Consider the following 18539-nt stretch of genomic DNA (forward strand, 5'->3'; position numbering starts at 1 on the left):
TATATATATACACACTGTATGTAGATAAATGTGTTTGTGAGTATTTTGATGTCTATTTGCTTTTCTGACTTACTTCACTCTGTATAGCAGGCTCCAGCTTCATCCGCCACTGGAACTGACTCAGCTCCGTTCTTTCCGTGGCCGTGATGGTCCGCTGTATATGTGCACCCCATCTCCTTCACCCGTCCACCCGTCTGTGGATGGGCGTCTCGCCTGCTTCCACCGTCCTGGCTGTTGTAGATAGTGCTGCAGTGAACACTGGGGTCCATATGTCTTTCAGAGCGATAGCTTTCTCAGGGTATATGCCCAGGAGTGGGACTGCTGGGTCGTCTGGTAGATTTATTGCTGGTGCTTTAAGGAATCTCCATACCGCTCTCCGTGATGGCTGTGTCAGTTCACATTCCTACCGACAGTGCAGGATGGTCCCCTCTTCTCAGCGCTCCCCAGTGTTCACTGTTCGTAGCTTTTGGGTGACGGCCGTTCTGACTGGTGTGGAGTGATACTTCATTGCAGTTTTGATGTGCATTTCTCTAATACTTAGTGATGTTGAGCGTCTTTCCGTTTAGTGGCCATCTGTATGTCTTTGGAGAAGTGTCTGTTTAGGTCTTCTGCCCGTTATTTGACTAGGCTGTTTTTCTGATACTGAGCTGTTACGAGCTGCTTGTATATTTTGGAGATTAATCTTTTGTCAGTTGTTTCATTTGCAATTATTTTCTCCCATTCTGAGGGTTGTCTTTTTTCCCCTTTCACTGAGGCTTGTCTTTTACTTGTTTCCTTTGCTGTGTAAAAGCTTTTCAGTTTAATTAGACCCCACTTGTTTGTTTTTGTTTTTATTTCCATTACTCTAGGAGGTGGGTCAAAGAGGATCTGGCTGTCATTTATGTCAGAGCTGTACTGCATATGTTTTCCTCTAAGAGCTTTATAGTTTCTGGCTTAAGTGGCAACCCACTCGAGTACTGCCTGGAAAATCCCAAGGATGGAGGAGCCTGGTTGGCTATGGTCCATGGGGTCCCAAAGAGTCGGACATGACTGAGCAACGTCACTTTCACTTTACATTTAAGCCTTTAATCCACTTTTAGTTTACTTTTGTGTCTGGTGTTAGAAGTGTTCTAGTTTCATTCTTTTCCGTGTAGCTGTCCAGGTTTCCTAGCCCCACTTATTGAAGAGGCTGTCTTTTCTTCATTGTTCTTGCCTCCTCTGTCAAAGATAAGGTGCCCATAGGTGCATGGGTTTCTCTCTGAGCTTTCTGTCTTGTTCCATTGAGCTGTACTTCCGTTTTTGTGCAGATACCATATTGTCTTGGGTGACTGTAGCTTTGTAGTGTAGTCTGAAGTCAGGGAGGTTGATTCCTCCAGATCTGTTTTTTCCCTCAAGATTGCTTTGGCTGTTTGGGGTCTTTTGTGTTTCCATACAAATTGTGAAATTTTTTGTTCTATTATTAATAGTTCTGTGACAAATACTGTGGTGAGTTTGATAGAAGTCGCATTGACTCTGTAGACTGCTTTGGGTAGTATAGTCATTTTCACAACACTGATTATTCCACTCCAAGAACATGGTATATTTCTTCAGCTGTTTGTTGTCTTTGGTTTCTTTCATCAATGTTTTATAGTTTTCTGTAACTATATACTTGTAAATAGTTTAAACTTGGATATTGTATGAACTGTATACAGAAAACTATATATACTTGTCTCTCTAAGTAGGTTTATCCCTAGCTGTTTTATTCTTTTTGTTGCAGTGGTGAATGGGATTGTTTCCTTAACTTCTCTAATTTTTCATTGTTAGTATGTAATAATGCAGGGATTTCTGTATATTGATTTTGTATCCTGTGACTTGACTTTATTCATTGATTAGCTCTAATAATTTTCTGGTGGAATCTTTAAGAGTTTTCTGTGTGTAGTATCACGTCATCTGCAGACTGAGAATTTTACTTCTTCTTTTCCAATCAGGATTCCTTTTATTTCTTTTTCTTCTCTGATCGCCGTGGCTAGGACTTCCAAAGCTATGTTGAATAATAGTGGCGAGTGGGCGCCCTTGTCCTGTACCTGGTCTTAAATACTTTGTTTTTCGCCACTGAGAATAATGTTTGCTGTGCCTTTATTATGTTGCGGTAGGTTCCTTCTGTGCCTCCTTTCTGGAGAATTTTATCATAAATGGGTATTGAAATTTGTCAGAGCTGTTGTCAGCATTCTGCTTCATGGCTTCTGGTTGCAGGAGTGAAGCTGCCCAGCCATAGGCATGCCTGTCTTTGCGTGTAGTTGAGAACACTTTGCCCACACCTCCCACTGGAATGCCACTGGCTCCTCAGCTGGCCTTCGGGTACTTGCCAGCTTCCTTTGAGCCAAAGCCAGCTTGGAGGGGAGGCTGCTGGAGGCCCGGCCAGCTCAGGTTGCTGACCTGAGTTGCCGGCAGGGTGGGGTGTCCTCTGCTCTTAGAGTTTGTGGCAGTTTTCTGGGAAGCCCGTGGAGATCCCCGCCGCCCCCCCCCCCCCCCCAGCTCTCAGTGCTCTTGTGTCTCCACTGGCTGGCAGCCCTTCTTCGTGCCAGGGCGTTCAGTGTGGTGCTCTGCCCACCTCTGCTCCTGGCCCTGCAGATGGGAGTCTGGTAACGAGCGCCTCTCGGGAGAGCAGGGCTGCCCGTGGGCACCGTGTGTGTCCCCGCCTGTGCCCTCCCATTCTGGGACTGGAGGCAGGCAAGGGCCGAGGGCGAGGAGGAGGCTCCCCAGACTCCTCTCCGTATTCTGTCTTCGTTTCAGCACAGCGGTCACTTTCTTCATCATCTTCACTGGTGTGTGTGTGTTTAATTTTTTATATCATTTTTAATCGAAAACGTATTCACAGTAACACATCACAGTGTAGAACAATTTAGGATGAGAAGTGACCAGCTCTACCCCTGCCCCCTTTCTCAGTCCTGCCCCCCAGAGGCAGTTCCTTTTAACCAGTTTCATTTTCTGGTCTTCTGTTTACTTCCTGAACTGTAAACGGTATGTGCAGTCCTCTTTCCAACATCACACCAACTTCAGGCCCGCTCTGCTGGGAAAAGGAAGACTCGGTGCATTTTACATCACTCCAGGTGCTCCCTATCTCTTCCTGTTGCAGTGTGGTGGTTTTGTTTCTGTATTGGTTCTTTTTGATACTTAAAAAAAATTTGTGTTTTGTTCTGACTTTTGACAGCGTAATGGTAAGGGTAAGGTCTTTCAAGATAGCGAGGTTGCTAACTTCTTGAGTTGTATGTTTAGATTTTTTAAATTTTTAGCCTTTTTTCTCATATATATATATATATATATATATATATATATATATATGTAAAGATTGTAAGTTTCCTTCTAATCATAGCCTTAGCTGCACCCCACCAATTGTGACATATCATTTTAAATTGTCATTTATTTAGAAATGTCTTCCTTCCCGTGTTTTTTCTGACCTGTAGTTTATTTGGCAGAACATTTATTATTTCACAGGCATGTAGACATTTTGTAGTCGTCGTTTTCAATCCTAGCTTACACTGTGGTCAGAATCTGTATTTTCTGCAGCTGTCAAGATGGGATTCAGCGTCTGTTGGGTCAAGTTTATTGTAAAAATACTCTTTCTGAAAAATTCGTGTGTCCTATCAGTTGCTTAAAATGGTGCACGAACTTCCCACTATGGTTGTGTGTGTGTTTCCCCTGGTGGTTCTTTATATATTTTCTTCATATATTTGAGGCCATGTTAATAGATGCGTGACAGCTTAGAACTTGTATCTTTTGGTGAATGAAAACGATGTATCATCATGAATTGTCTCGCACTGTATACTTGTAGAATAGTGGAACTTTCACTTTATAGTCTGACATTAATATGCCTTAATATGCCTGTCCCAGCTTTGTTTCGGTTAGTATTTAGATAACTTCTCTTCCTTTCTGTGGTCAGTCTTCCCATGGTCTTATGTTTATGTGTTCCAGGAAGCAGATATAGTGACTTCCGTTTCTAAGCCAGTGTGGGAAGCTCTGTTTCCGTTGGGCTTGATTCCATTCAGTAATATCACCTGTGTTTTTGTGTTCATGGTCACAGTGGCACTCTGCTTTCTATCTGTTCTGTATTCTTTTCTCTCTGCCCTTTTGGTCTGAGTTCTGATTTATTATTCTGTTCCCAACGGCCACCCATTATTAGACATTGTATACACTCTCACGCTCTGTTCTTAGTGAGGACCTTAGAGAATATGACCTTCATCCATGACCTATCAAAGTGTAATATAAATTGGCACTTTCTCCAGACGGAGCAAGAATGTTCTTCCTACCCCGGTTGCCCGTCTCAGGTTGTGTTGAACATGGGTGTGCTGTTAACCCCACAAGCCACTTCTTATGCAGGTGTTATTTGTTTAGGTTTAGCTATATAGTCCCCACTGCAGTACTCTCGCCTGGAAAGTCCCATGGACGGAGGAGCCTGGTAGGCTGCAGTCCATGGGGTCGCGAAGAGTCAGACATGATTGAGTGACTTCACCTTCACTTCACTTTCATGCACTGGAGAAGGAAATGGCAACTCACTCCAGTGTTCTTGCCTGGAGAATCCCAGGGACGGGGGAGCCTGGTGGGCTGCCGTCTATGGGGTCGCACAGAGTTGGACACGACTGAAGTGACTTAGCAGCAGCAGTAGCTATTATAGTTCCCGGGAGAAGGCGATGGCACCCCACTCCAGTACTCTTGCCTGGAAAATCCCATGGATGGAGGAGCCTGGTGGGCTGCAGTCCATGGGGTCGCTAGGAGTCGGACATGACTGAGTGACTTCACTCTCACTTTTCACTTTCATGCACTGGAGAAGGAAATGGCAACCCACTCCAGTGTTCTTGCCTGGAGAACCCCAGGGACAAAGGAGCCTGGTGGGCTGCTGTCTATGGGATCGCACAAAGTCGGACACGACTGGAGCGACTCAGCAGCAGCATATAGTTCCCTTTTATCCTTTCTGCATCTGCAAGCTTCCCCCTAGGATTTATTTCCATTCTGACTAAAGGACACATTTTAGTGTGTGTTTTTGCCTAAACTTCAGGTGAGATTACTCCTTTTCTGAAAATGTCTTTGTTTCATCATTATTTTGCAAGATAATTTTACTTGATATCCAGTTCTAGATTGGCAGATGCATTCTTGGGGCTTTGAAGGTATTGTTCAAGAACTTTCTGGCTTCTACTGTTTCTGGTGAGATGTCAACAACTGTCTTATTTTTGTTTCTTTTTAGGGCAATCTCTTTTCATCGGCTGCTTACTTTTCTGAAATTGTCTGAAGTGTTTTTCAGATATGCATAAATTTGGTTTATTGATAGCATCTAATCATCTGCCAGGTTCTCAGTCTTATCTTTTATGCTTGCACGTATTGAGCAGTTGCTGGTCTCTGCCTGACGGGACTCTGTTACCTGAAACCCCTGCCCATGTGTTTCTGTTTTAGATGGTTTCTCTTTTTTACTTCCGTGTGATTTATCTTCTTGATTGCCTGGTTCTTTGTTAGTTTGCTTGTTTATTTCTAACGGCAGACACTGTATATGAAAAATGATAGAAACACATTCATACAGGGGCAGTGTTTTCTCCTGCAGAGAATATTGCGTCTCTGAGAAGTAGCTCAGGACTACCTGGTGCCGAGTTCCAGGAAGTGAGGCGACTGAAATCCAGGCTGGAGTCGCTGTGGGCGCCAGTCTGCATCAGATTCTCACAAACACAGGGTTTCTCTGCTGTGGCAGGATTACCTTTGGGGCCAGATGGTTCTTCTTGGGGTGGGGGGTAGGGGTGGGGGGCTCTCTTGTGCATCTCAGGATATCTAGCAGCACCCCTCCGCCTGAGCTGTGACCGCTGAAAATGCCCCCACTTAGTGAAGCATCTGCTCGAGCACCGCTGGCCCACCACATGCATCCAGGTCAGAGTGTGGCGTTGGCTGGTCTCGCCTTGTCAGGCCCTGGAGCCCAGTTTTTATTCCAGGGGCTCTGGGCTGTCAACAGAAGTTAAACAGTTCAGCTGGATTTCTGGCAACCATAGTCATAAGTGAAAAAAGAAAGGACTTGTGATGCTTAGAAAAGTAGCCTTCACTTGCCAGTTCTCACGATCTAGAGAACTTAATTAGGCAGCCCAGCTCTTCCCTCATGAATTGGACATTTCAGAGTAATCTCGTTTCTCTTGTCGTTGTTCAGTCACTCAGTCGTGTCCGACTGTGACCCCGTGGACTGCACCCCCCCAGGCTTCCCTGTCCTTCTCCATCTCTGGGAGCTTGCTCAAACTCATGTTCATTGAGTTGGTGACATGAGTATTTATTAGTGATGTTCTAAAACTGCACCGAATTTTTAAAAAAAACAAGTAGATGACTGACTATAGAATTGGTACAGTAACTGTCTTCCTTTTCTAGGTCACCTACAATGGCTGGAGGGTTGTTTGCCATGAACAGAAACTATTTCAATGAACTTGGACAGTATGACAGTGGCATGGATATCTGGGGAGGAGAAAATTTAGAAATATCATTTCGGGTAAATTTTTTTTTGTATGTTAACTAACTGCAGTGAAATGTAATTTCCATCTGTGAGCCCATGTTTTCTGTAAATTCTCTATCTTCACTATTTCACCATAATTCATGATGTAGATAATACCATTCAAAATAGCAAGAGCCTCTGAGAAGCCTTATGTTTGCAAGAATTTTAAAGTGATGGGGGTATAAAGTTAGAGGCCTTTGTGTGCACTGACTCGAGTTTTGTTTTCCCTTTGTCCATTTATCTTATTTGATGGCCTAGGATATATATACAGTTCTGATCATCATATTTTCCTGACTGCCCGAGATCACCCTTGTTTACACCTGTCTCCTGGAGAATCTTAGTAGCTCCCGCTTACTTGCAGGAGCAGCCCAGTTGACATGATCAATTATACTCACCCCTGCATAGACTGCTGAATCCTTTGTACACAGATTCCTCCAACCTACAGAGGAAATCCGCCTTTCAGAAGCTCTTTGCTCATTGCTGAGGCTGGGAAGATGACGGTCGTGGGTGGGGTCTGTGGCTCAGGGAGCTGTGCTCATGGTTAGGACCCGAGCTTTGGAAAAGGCAGACAGAGGGCAAGGGACAGAATGCGGATCTCTCGCTCTCACTCTCATCTCCTGGCGTGTCTCAGGACCCCCGTTCAGACACCATAATACCTTGGTCTATGAAGTTTTGTATCTTTGCAGGTGTATTGATCCCAGTTTTTCTTAAGTGATCTTTACAATTTGCAAGTTGTGAGTTGTAATAGATACTATTAGTCTTACTTTGTAGATAAGGTAACTGAATCTCATAAAAATGAAAATAACTAAAGTGACTCAGTCAAGGGCAAAATTTAGACCAGAACTAAGATCTTCTGACTCTTCACTCTGTATTTTTTATAAAATCATGTTTTTCTAAAAATGTGTGTATTTACGAGAAAGTACGTGTAAAACTGAGATTAGAGGATTGACTAGCATTCTTTGTCCTTAGGTCCTAAGGTCCGCTTCCTTGATCTGTCAAAACCTCATGTCTGGGAAGACAGTTTTAGACACAGGAGAGTAAAAGAATGTCACAGTGTTTTTAGGGTTTAAAGACAGATAATTTTAAAATACGTACTCTGACTTTATTCTGCTAAGACCCCTTGCAGGGTCTCAGACACATGTTTAATAGAGGTTAACGTCAGGAAAGCCGTGTGTTGACTGCGCAGTACCGTGGGCACTATTAACACGTGTTCTGCTTCCGACCAGATCTGGATGTGTGGGGGTAAGCTGTTCATCATCCCTTGCTCTAGAGTTGGACACATTTTCCGGAAAAGGCGGCCCTATGGGTCCCCCGAGGGCCAGGACACCATGACGCACAACTCCCTGCGGCTGGCGCACGTGTGGCTGGATGAATACAAGGTGAGGCCCAGCCTCGGGAAGGCTGCAGACAGCCGCTCACCCTGGGGACGGGGCGCCGGCTGCTTGTCTCCGGTCTCTCTTCTCTTCACCCAGGCTTTCACTCAGTTTTTTTTATTGTGACTCCCTTTTAACTTTGCCAAGTGTCTCGTCTGTGAGAGGTCATGAGCCGGTGCTGGAGGACGCCCGCTCCCCTCTCTGAGCTCATACGACTCCTGCAGAGCCAGGCTCCTCCTCTGCTGCTGCCCGGGCTCCGTTTCAGCCCCTGCTTCCTCTCCTGCCGCACACAGCTTTCAGTGTTTCCTCTCTAATGACGTTACTGAGGTGACCAAAAAACCCATTCACTTACTCTTCTGTTTTTTAAAATTCAGGAGCAGTATTTTTCCTTAAGACCTGATCTGAGAACCAGAAATTATGGAAACATCAGTGAGCGTGTTGAATTAAGGAAGAAGCTGGACTGTAAATCATTTAAATGGTATTTGGATAACATTTACCCGGAGATGCAGATATCTGGGCCCAATGTCAAACCCCAGCAACCCATTTTTATCAACAGGGGGCCAAAACGCCCCAAAGTCCTTCAGCGCGGAAGGGTAAGAAAGTGATTGTGCCACAGCGTTTCAGACATTGTGTGCTTCATCGAATGTTTAAGGGCAGCCTTAGCTTGCTTTCCAGGTGTACTTAGCATCTTCGATGTTTATAGGAAGATCCCTTACCTGCCAGTGCTAGAGAGAACACAGCACATGCTCTAAGCTCTGTGCTAGCTTCCAAGAGGCTGTAACTGTGAAGACACAAGTAAAGACATTGTACGTGAGTGTAGAATTCATTTGGCAGAGCCCAGAAAGGAGGCCGAGAGGAGAATGGGGCCGCTGCAGACGGGAAGTGAAAACCGGTGGCTCGGGTCCCGGCGTGGTGTGACGGCAGACTGCACGCCCCGTGCCCTGGGCTCTTTCAGTGTCAGCAGCTCTTCAGTGGCTGGAATGAAGCCTGGAGCTTTCTCCTATTTTGTTCTTTCTACCTTATAAAAGTCATTGCGATGTGTATTACTATGTACTTTCCCCTTAAGTAAAAATGGGTGCATACCGTATAGTTGAAATCCCTGTTGTTATTGCCCTGCGTATGGAATCACATTTAACGTTCAAACTGATCACTTTGGGCTTCCCTGCTAGGTCAGCTGGTAAAGAATCTGCCTGCAATGAGGGAGGACCCTGGTTCGATCCCTAGGTTGGGAAGATCCCCTGGAGAAGGGTATGGCAACCCACTCCAGTATTCTTGTCTGGAGAATCCCATGGACAGAGGAGCCTGGTGGGCTACAGTCCATAGGGTTGCAAAGAGTTGAACACGGCTGAGAAACTAAGCAAGCACTGATCACTCTGCCTTGGCCGAGACACTCTGATGTAAACCATCTTGGCAGTTCCTGTGGCGTGTACAGTCTGTCTCCGCGCAGGCGTGCGTGCTGCTCTAACTAGGTGCTGGCTGCTTCCACTTCCTGTGTCGGGTTCTCAGTGCCATCTTCAGGTTCTTTAGTGCAGAGATGGTGACTCTGATTTCCTTCCTCCCCTGGAGCGGGCGAGCAATCTTGTATCTTTAGGTGGAATTTCTACTTGACACCACCTGCATAAAATTGCCCGTGACCTTGAAGTCTCTGCTGGGATGATCCTATGTGCTGAAGGCAGAATTCAGTAATAAAAAATCCTTCTCTTCTTAGGACATTGCAAGTCCACACCTTTGAAATAGTATTTTCATGTTTCTTCTCTGTCCATCCATACGTACGTTAGGAGCAATCTCTTCTTTTACAGCTCTATCACCTTCAGACCAACAAGTGTCTGGTGGCCCAGGGCCGCCCGAGTGAGAAGGGAGGCCTCGTAGTGCTGAAGGCGTGTGACTACAGTGACCCAAACCAGGTGAGCAGTGCCCGCGGGGGGGTCCTTTTCAGGGAAGTGCCTGCAGTCACGCTTGAGGGCGGGGCGGGGCAACAGACATCAGGGTTTTAGTCTGCCTTTCCTTCTATAGTTTGGGTTTATTTTTAATGAGGCATAGTTGATTTATGATGTTAATTTCTACCGTACAGGAAAGTAGAATACATATATATTATACATACAGGTTTTCATGTTCTTCTCCGTTAGGGTTTATCACAGGATGTTGAATATGGTTCTTGTGCTACACGGTAGGACCATGCTGTACCTTAATAGTTTGTATCTGTTAATCCCTAATTCTCAGTCCATCCCTCTCCCCGCCTGGCAACAAGTGATCTGTGATCTGCTTCTGCTTCACAGACCAGTTCATTACTGTCACATTATCGATTCTACGTAAGTGGCATCGTGCGGTATTTTTCTCTGACTGACTTTACTTGGTAGGATAATCTCTAGGCCCGTCTGTGTTGCCGCAGATGGCGCTGTTCCATTCTTAGGGCTGGGTAGCAGTGCCCTGTTATCAGGCGCCACACCGTCCTTGCCCGTCCTTTGTTGCTGGGCGTTTGGCTTGCTCACGTCTTGGCTATTGTGAGCAGTGCTGCTGTGAGCACAGGGGTGCAGGGCTCTGAGTTCGTCTGTCCAGATGCGTGCCCAGGAGTGGGGCTGCTGAGTCACGTGGCGACTCTGCTTAGCTTCTTGAGGACCCTCCATACTGTTTCCCAGTCGCTGCACCAGTTCACTTTCCCAGCAACAGTACAGGAGAGTTCCCTTTTCTCCAGACCCTCTCCAGCACGTGATTCGTAGTCTTTTTAATGATGGCCTTTCTGACCATTGTGAGGTAGTAGCTCAGTGCAGTTTTGACTTGCATTTTTTTCTAGTAATTAGCAATGTTGAGTGTCTTCCCCTGTGCCTGTTGGTCATCTGTATGTCTTCTTTAGAGTCTCCTGCCCATTTTTTGATTGGATGGCTTGTCGCTGCTGTTAAGCTGTATTAACTGTTTTGGAAATTAAGTCATCGGTTGCATCGTTTGTGAATATTTTCTCCCAGTCCACATGTAGGCTGTCGATTCATCTCGCTTATGGTTTCCTTTGTTGTGTAGAAACCTTGTAAGTTTGGGTGGGTCCCATTTATGCTTGCTTTTCTTTCTTTTATTGTGGAAGGCTGACCTAAGGAAACATTGGTGCAATTAAAAGGTCAGAATGTGCTGCCTGTGTTCTCTTCTAGGAGTTGTATGGTGTCATGTCTTACAGCCATTTTGAATATTTCTGCATCTGCTGTGACTTCCTTGATTTACATGGGGCTGTCAAACTGTCTCAGACACTGCTTGCTGAAGCTAATTGTTTAGGTTGGGAATGATTTTAGAGATCATTAGTTTGTTGTCTCCTGTAGTATTTTTAGAGCATTCTTCTCAGTTATACAGAATGAATTTGAAGTGTATAAATTGAAAGCTATATGGATTTATTTAAATAGCAAAGGAAGTACACCTTTCGAGTTTTCTGTGGAACTGAGTTTTCCTCATTTTTAGTAGTTCAGAGGGAACCACAACAAAATTTCAATTCATGTCATTCCCGTAATTTATTCTCACACTGTATGTGTCCTTTCAGTGATTCTGAGTGGTGGACAGGGTCATTCAGGAATGGAAAGAACACCTGGGCCTTTTGGGGATAGATTTCAAAGCATGCAATTTCATAACAGCATATTTCTAGAGTCCGTGCACACTCACACACTGGAAAACACGGTTGGAAAAGGATTTTGTGCCAGATTTGGGTGCAAGAGCTGTCCGCATTGTGGATAGGGAAGTGGTAAATTGTAGTGAGGATGAGATGACCGAAACTCATTCCAGGAAAATGTCAGGACGTTTGAGGAGATGGAGTGATTCTCCTATCCATACTATGTTGTGACTGCACAGAATGTACTTAAAACACCCTAGCCATGTGACTGTGGAAATTTAAACTAATTAAAATGAAATACATTTTAACAGTCCATTTCCAGTTCTCATCAGCCACACGTGGACCCATGGCTCATTTGTCAGACAACATAGGCGATGTTCTATCACAGCAGTGATGGGGAGCCCTCTCCCCATGTTAACAGACTCAGCACACATGCCTTGGACCCACATGAAAAAGCAGCAATAGTCAGAGGATAGGAGAAAATGCTTTCCTTTTAGATTTACCGATGCTGCATGTTGGAGAAAATTTCAGCCACATCAGGCCTGTTTTTCTTGAAAAGACGGGGAGCCCATAAAGACATCAGTGAAACTGGGCCTGGGATTAGAGTATAATATTCTAGGCCGACGTGATGAGGAACGTGGAACTCGTAATAACAGCCGCGAGCCTTCTGTGTGCACAGGGCAAACCAGCAGCCTCGCTGGGCTCCCGCTGTCCTTACACAGGCCGAGAGTTAAAGCGGTGGGAAACGGTGGGACCTTCAGTCAAGTCAGTCCACTGCCGCACGAAATGTGCGAAGGGTCATGCAATCTGAATTTCAGAACCTAAAGCAAAATTTGAGGTTTTAACATTTTTTTTTTCTTCCTTAGGTTTGGATTTATAATGAAGAACATGAGTTGGTCTTAAATAATCTCCTTTGCCTGGATATGTCAGAAACTCGCTCATCTGACCCCCCCCGACTCATGAAGTGCCATGGATCTGGAGGATCCCAGCAGTGGACCTTTGGGGTGAGGAACTTGCGTGGTGGTGATGGGAGGTGTGAGGAGAGGGACAGGGCTGAGGGGTCCTAGTCTAGCTTGCAGACGGTGGTTCTGAGTGTGCAGCAGCCCATAAGTCAGTCATCTTCTGTTCCACATCCCATTGAGATTTTTGCCTCCTCTTTACCATCTTTCTGGCAGTAAGTTTTTTTAACGCAAGTAATTGGTGGTGTTTTTTCTCCACTTTATTTCCAGAGGACTAACCGGCTGTACCAGGTGTCAGTGGGCCAGTGCCTCCGGGGAGTCGATCCGCTGAGTCGCAGAGGCTCTGTTGCCATGGCCATCTGTGACGGCTCCCCCTCACAGCAGTGGCGTTTGGAACCTTAAGGTGGATGCTGTGGCCGGAATGGTGACGGGCATGCTCCTCCTCACCTTGGAGCTGAAGAAGTGTGCTTCCCCAAGAGGCTGAAGTCATTTCTGGACTGCTGGTCAGGAATTTCCTCCTTATGGTAGGAAACCAGAATGCAGCGTTAAATCGAGAGTCAGGTTTGTGTAGAAGGATAAAGCCCAGGAGATCAATGTGTCTGTTCAGATTTATTTGATCAGGAACTTGTTGTGATTTCCCTTCTTAGATTTCATAGGTGATGGTTAATTTTTAAATTTCTACTACCATGTTCTGAATAATTTTAAATATACTGAATCCACATTACTTTTAACTTCAGAAGGCATTCATTTATAAGATTATATTTAAGAGGCAGTTAATATTATAAATTATTTTGATGAATATGGTACTACCCACATTTACATTAAAGGACCGTTTTGAGTCTTTACCCCCAGGATTCTGTGTCTGCTCTTTCTCTTGTATTGGAGCCTCTGCTGTGTGTGTGATACACGGTAGGAAGTTCACTGAGGTTTGGCTAGTGGACCAATAGTCACAGCCCTAAGTGACGTCAGGGGTGTTTGTGAACTATGTGAGTTGTAAGTATTCAAATTCACATACCTTCAGCCTCAAAGTTGCCTGTGAAACACCCAGGTAGAGTTGTTAAAATAGGAGGTCAGGATTTCAGAAGCTATATCTCAGAGGTATGAATTTAGGAATCATCTGTATATACTATACATATCCAAATATAAAGTGAGTTTTTTCACTAAAAGTGCATCTGAGAGGTGATAATCTCATGGGGAGTTTTATGTTGAAGCACAAAGCAAAGTGGAAGTACCACATTTGAAACACGTTACAAGATAATACGTGTACACACACATACTAAAGCAGTTAACTTCAGAATCAGAATCAATAATTATATATGTAATTTAATTAGATATAAACGGGTCCTCCTGAGCCCAGATTATGCCTTTGTGGCCTCACCAAAGTCTTGGAAACCAAGTCCAGCTCCCATGACATCAGGGAGCAGCTAAGTTAAGAGGAGAGTGGTCAGGATGGCGAAGCAGAAAGACCCTAAGCTTGCCTCCTCTCACGGGCACACCAAAATTACAACTATTTGCAGAAAAACCATTGATGAAAAAGACCAGAACTTATCAGAAAAGATCCTCTCCATCCACACAACAAGACAGGCAGGAGGGTGGAGTCGCTGCCTAGTTCAGTCCCATCCCCCAGGTGTGTGACCCACTGACAGGAGAGTAATTACAATGGGGGGGGGGTGTCCAAACCCCACGCTGCGCTCCAGCCCTGGGGTCTTGCACCAGGAAGACAAGTCCAGTTTACTTCCAGGAGTCACAGAGAGCCAGGGGAAGTAGAGAATTCACCCGAGAAGATGCTCACACCATTGCACACCCCTCTGGAACCCAGGGCAGAAGCAGTTAATTGCAAAGGAGCCTGGGGCAGACAGACCTACCTACTGGTCTTGCAGAGTTCCCAAAGAGGCAGGAGGCATCCTGTCCCCCCGACAGACCCTGGTGCATCCATTTCCGGGAGCTTGTTCTATCCTGGGTGTGCTGGTGAACACCAATTTGGAATTCTCCCGCTGGCCCAGCAACCTGCAGGCACATCTCAGACCAGACATCTAATCAGGCACCCACTCACCTAAGACAGGGTGCCTTCAGACCCCCAGGGCTTGGCCCCACACACAGCACACAGGCAGCAGACCCGCTCGAGCTTCACAACGAGCCTCATCCACCGGCCAAGAGAAAACCACAGTCCTGCAGCCTGCGGACCAGCCACTAGCAATCTGATACCAGCTCTGGGACCCCTGGGCCCTAGAAGCAGACTTGAGGACCTTGCTCTGCCCACCAACAGGCTGGCACTAGCTCTGTGAATGGGTCCAAGTGTCCCCAGTTAGAAGGATAAAAATGTAAGACCCAACTATACGCTGCCTGTAAGAAACTCACTTAAAGAAAACGACACAAGTGTTAAAAATGAAAGGATGGGGAGATATATAAATGTTGAACACCCATTGGAAGATATCTAGAGTAGCTAAATTAATATTAGACAAAGGAGATTTCAGAGCAAAGAAAACCCCTGGAGATAACACCCCTTTATAATCTCAAGCATCTACAAACCTGACAACTCAGCTTCAACTATGTCACCAAACAAGTGGACGGGACAGGAGGATAAAGAAACCTGAAACGAACAGCACTGTTAACCAGCTGGACAAAGAATACTCATCCTTTTCAAGAGCACATGAAATATTTACTGACAAAGATCACATTCCAGGACATTAAAGAAATCAAAAAATTCATATAAATTCAATTCATGCAAATTACAGTAGCAATCAGTAACAACTAACAGAAATCAGTCATAAAGATACCTGGGGGATTCCCTGGCTGTCCAGTGGTCAGGACTTCATGTTTTCACTGCTGAGGGGTCAGTCCCTGGTCAGGGAACTAAGATCCACGAGCCAGATAGATGGGTGGGTACCTGGAAGATCAACCAAGAACGTATTTCCCAATACTCTGTGGGACCCCAAAGAAACCAAAAGGCTATTTTCTGCTTCCTGAAAATGAAAACACAACGTATCAAAGACTGTAGGATGTAGCTGACTCACTACGTGGCAAGTTTATAGAACTGAGCTGTATTAGAAAAGGATAAAGGTTTAAAACTAATGACAGGCTTCCACCTTAAGGTAGAAAAAGTTAGAAAAGCAAAGAAGACATACTAGACAGACATGAAAGAGAAAACAACAAAAAGTTAATGAAACCAAAGCTGGATTAAGATTACTGATAAATTGTCTATTAAGAAATTACCAACACCAATACTGAGTGGCAACGTGACTAGAGATTCTGGAAGCAACCGTGATGTCTTTCTATAGGTAAACGGGTAAACCGCTACATCTAGACAATGGAATATTTAGTGCCAAGAAGAAATGAGCTACCAAGCCACAAAAAACCTGGAGAACCTTTCATGTGTGTTAACTCAGAGAAAGAAGCCATCTGCACAGTCTACATACTATATGATTCCAACTCCATGACGTTCTGGAAAAGGGAGAACCATGGAGACAGTAATGTATCACTTGATGCCAGGGATAAGATGTGGGGAGAAAGATACGGGCAGGGCCCAGAGGATTCTTCAGGCAGGGCAACTACTACTGTGTATGAGCCTGTCATGTAGGTGGACACATGTCAGCATACAGCAGTCAGAGCCCACAGAATCAGTAAAACCAAGCGTGAAGTGGCACGTCGGCTATGGACGTGGGGTGAGAATGATGTGTCAGGGTGGCTGTACCGGCTGCAACAAAGGCACCCAAAGAGCTTATCTGGACCACACGACATCAACACAGAAATGCACTGTGGGGACTCTGGTGGTCCGGTGGCTGGGACTCTGGCTGCCAAGGGCCCAAGTTCAACTCCCAGTCAGAGAGCTATGTCTACACGCTGCGCAGCCGAAAATATAAAACACAAGCACACTGAGAAAGTGGACTGTGCCTCCGTACAGCCTCCCAGGCGGCTCAGGGGGTGAAGAAGTGGACTGTGCCTCTGTACAGCCTCCCAGGCGGCTCAGGGGGTGAAGAAGCGGACTGTGCCTCTGTATAGCCTCCCAGGCGGCTCAGGGGGTAAAGAATCCGCCTGCCGTGCGGGAGATGAAGGCAGACCTGGGTTCGATCCCTGGGTCGGGAAGATCCCCTGGAGGAGGAAATGGCAACCCACCCCAGTACTCCTGCCTGGAGAATCCCATGGACAGAGGAGCCTGGCGGGCTACAGTCCACAGGGTCACAAAGAGTCAGACACAACTGAAGCAACTGAGCACATTATAGCAACAGACGGTTCAGGGGATTGTAACTAGTTTACAATAGCATCAAAAAGATGAAAATAATTTTAAGATTTGTACAGTAAGAAATACAAAACATTGCTAAGAGAAATTAAAGAAAACCTAAATAAATGGACATGAGCTTGAGCAAACTCCAGAGATAGTGAAGGATCTTTTTGGTGCTGGAAGTAATTTCCTGTTCCTACAGATAAAAATAAACCTTGACTCCTATCTTATACACAAAATTTATTTCAACAGTCATAGATCTAAATAAAAGAAAACTATAAAGCTTTTAGAGAAAAATGACAAACACCTTCATATAGGAGAGGCAAAGATTTCTTTACTCATTTCAAAGCAGTCATCAAAGATCAATGAATGACTTTATCAAAATTAAAATCTTCTGATGAAGACAGCATTGAGGAAGAAGTATATACACCACAGACTTGTACCCAGATTGTATGAAGTGCTTAAAACTCAATTTAAGGGACGTCCCTGGTGGGTCAGTGCTTGAAACGGCAGGGGACACAGGTTCAAGGCCTGGGCCGGGAGGACCCCACGTGCCCTGGGAGCCGCTGAGCATGTGCGGCAGTTGTGAGACCGTGCTCCGCACCTTCCTGAGAGGTGACCGCAGTGGGAGGCCCGCCCGCTAGGAGTGAAGAGTGGCAACCAGAGCGCGGCTGACACACGGCCACACAGACCCAGTGCTGCCCAAGGTGAAAGTTTAGACCGGTTTTCAAAAGGGACGGGATGCTCACAGACTCTTAAAGAACGATGCAGAGAACGGCTCCACGTATGAAAAAGGTTGAACGTCAGAGACGGTTACCCGGGAAATACAGAATACAGGCTAAAACCAGTCAGATACCACTAGAATGGTTAAAACACAAAGACTGATGTGACGGGTGCGGAGGAAGCGGAAGGTGCGGCGGCGCAGCTGTGGGCTTCCGCCCAGCGGACCCCACGTCCACTCAGAGCAGGCAGTGGCCATGAGGTACCCAGGTGACAAGGTCAGCTCCGGACAAGCTGCCCGCTGAGGCCCGTGTGTGACCGCCACAGGGGACAGGAAACAGGAGGAAGCCTCTGGGTAGACCCCTGATCGGGAACAAGGATCGACTGGAAGCTGTGAGTCATTTCCCACTCACGGTGGGAGAGTGAGCCGGGGGACCTACGGACTGGAATTTGCAGAATGGAACGTGGGCAGGGAGGAGCCCCCGAGAAGAGGGTCCAGAAACGTGCAGACGGGTCTCTGAGTCTGGCTCTGTCCGTCTGTCCATGGCTAAGTGTGACCCCCGAGAATGAGCCTACAACACATTCCAAGGAAAGACAAACTCGTGGGAAGCTGTGACCTCAACAGGCCAAGGCAGACCCCTCGCCCAACAACCAGGGCACCCGTGTGCCCCCCCCCCGGTCAGACGACTCCTTAGGACGCTTCCAGAACAAGCTTCAAAACGAAGCGACATGCATCAGTCAACTGCCACCAGAATAAACGAACAGTTTTTAAAAGAGCGCAACATAACCCAACACAGCATTAACGCACGAATTCTGAAACCCGATAAAGATTTCTAGACCTGGAAAGACACGGTCACCAGAGGGGCCCAGAGAAAGCAGCCAGGTTCATGCAGGTCAGAGGCGCTGGCGGCTGGAACCACCCTGCTCGCTGGCCGGGCGGGCCTCGGGATGGTGGTGACGCCAGGTCTCCCTCCTTGCCTGCTGGGTGGCGAGAGGTGGGGTGAGATCCGAGGAGGAACGGCCGCCCAAGAAGGGCCTCCCAGCCCGGCTGGACACTGGCACATCCAGGCCTGTCCTGACGGACAGCTTCAGACGCTGGCGGCTTCCGGCAAGCAGCAAACGCCAACTGGTCAGATGGTGGGTGCCTGCAGACTTGCTGTAAAACCGCACGGTACAGAAGCTGTTTTCGGCTGTTCACAAAGCACAAGCTGTTGTA

The 18539-nt window shown here is 46.3% G+C and overlaps 1 protein-coding gene across 7 annotated transcripts in view; it reads left to right on the forward strand.

Moving 5' to 3' along the window:
• Positions 1 to 13238, forward strand: part of GALNT11 (polypeptide N-acetylgalactosaminyltransferase 11) — a 54602-nt gene extending 41364 nt beyond the window's left edge. For all 7 annotated transcript variants that reach the window (XM_042249049.1, XM_042249050.1, XM_027969033.2 and 4 more), the window contains 6 exons: positions 6349 to 6466; positions 7696 to 7848; positions 8217 to 8435; positions 9642 to 9746; positions 12292 to 12429; positions 12655 to 13238. In XM_042249049.1, coding sequence (XP_042104983.1) covers positions 6349 to 6466; positions 7696 to 7848; positions 8217 to 8435; positions 9642 to 9746; positions 12292 to 12429; positions 12655 to 12786 — 865 coding nt within the window. In that variant the 3' untranslated portion in view covers positions 12787 to 13238. The remainder of the gene's footprint in view (positions 1 to 6348; positions 6467 to 7695; positions 7849 to 8216; positions 8436 to 9641; positions 9747 to 12291; positions 12430 to 12654) is intronic.
• Positions 13239 to 18539: the final 5301 nt, after the last annotated feature.

This window comes from Ovis aries, chromosome 4, assembly GCF_016772045.2.
Source record: "Ovis aries strain OAR_USU_Benz2616 breed Rambouillet chromosome 4, ARS-UI_Ramb_v3.0, whole genome shotgun sequence".
Classification (NCBI taxonomy): domain Eukaryota; kingdom Metazoa; phylum Chordata; class Mammalia; order Artiodactyla; family Bovidae; genus Ovis; species Ovis aries.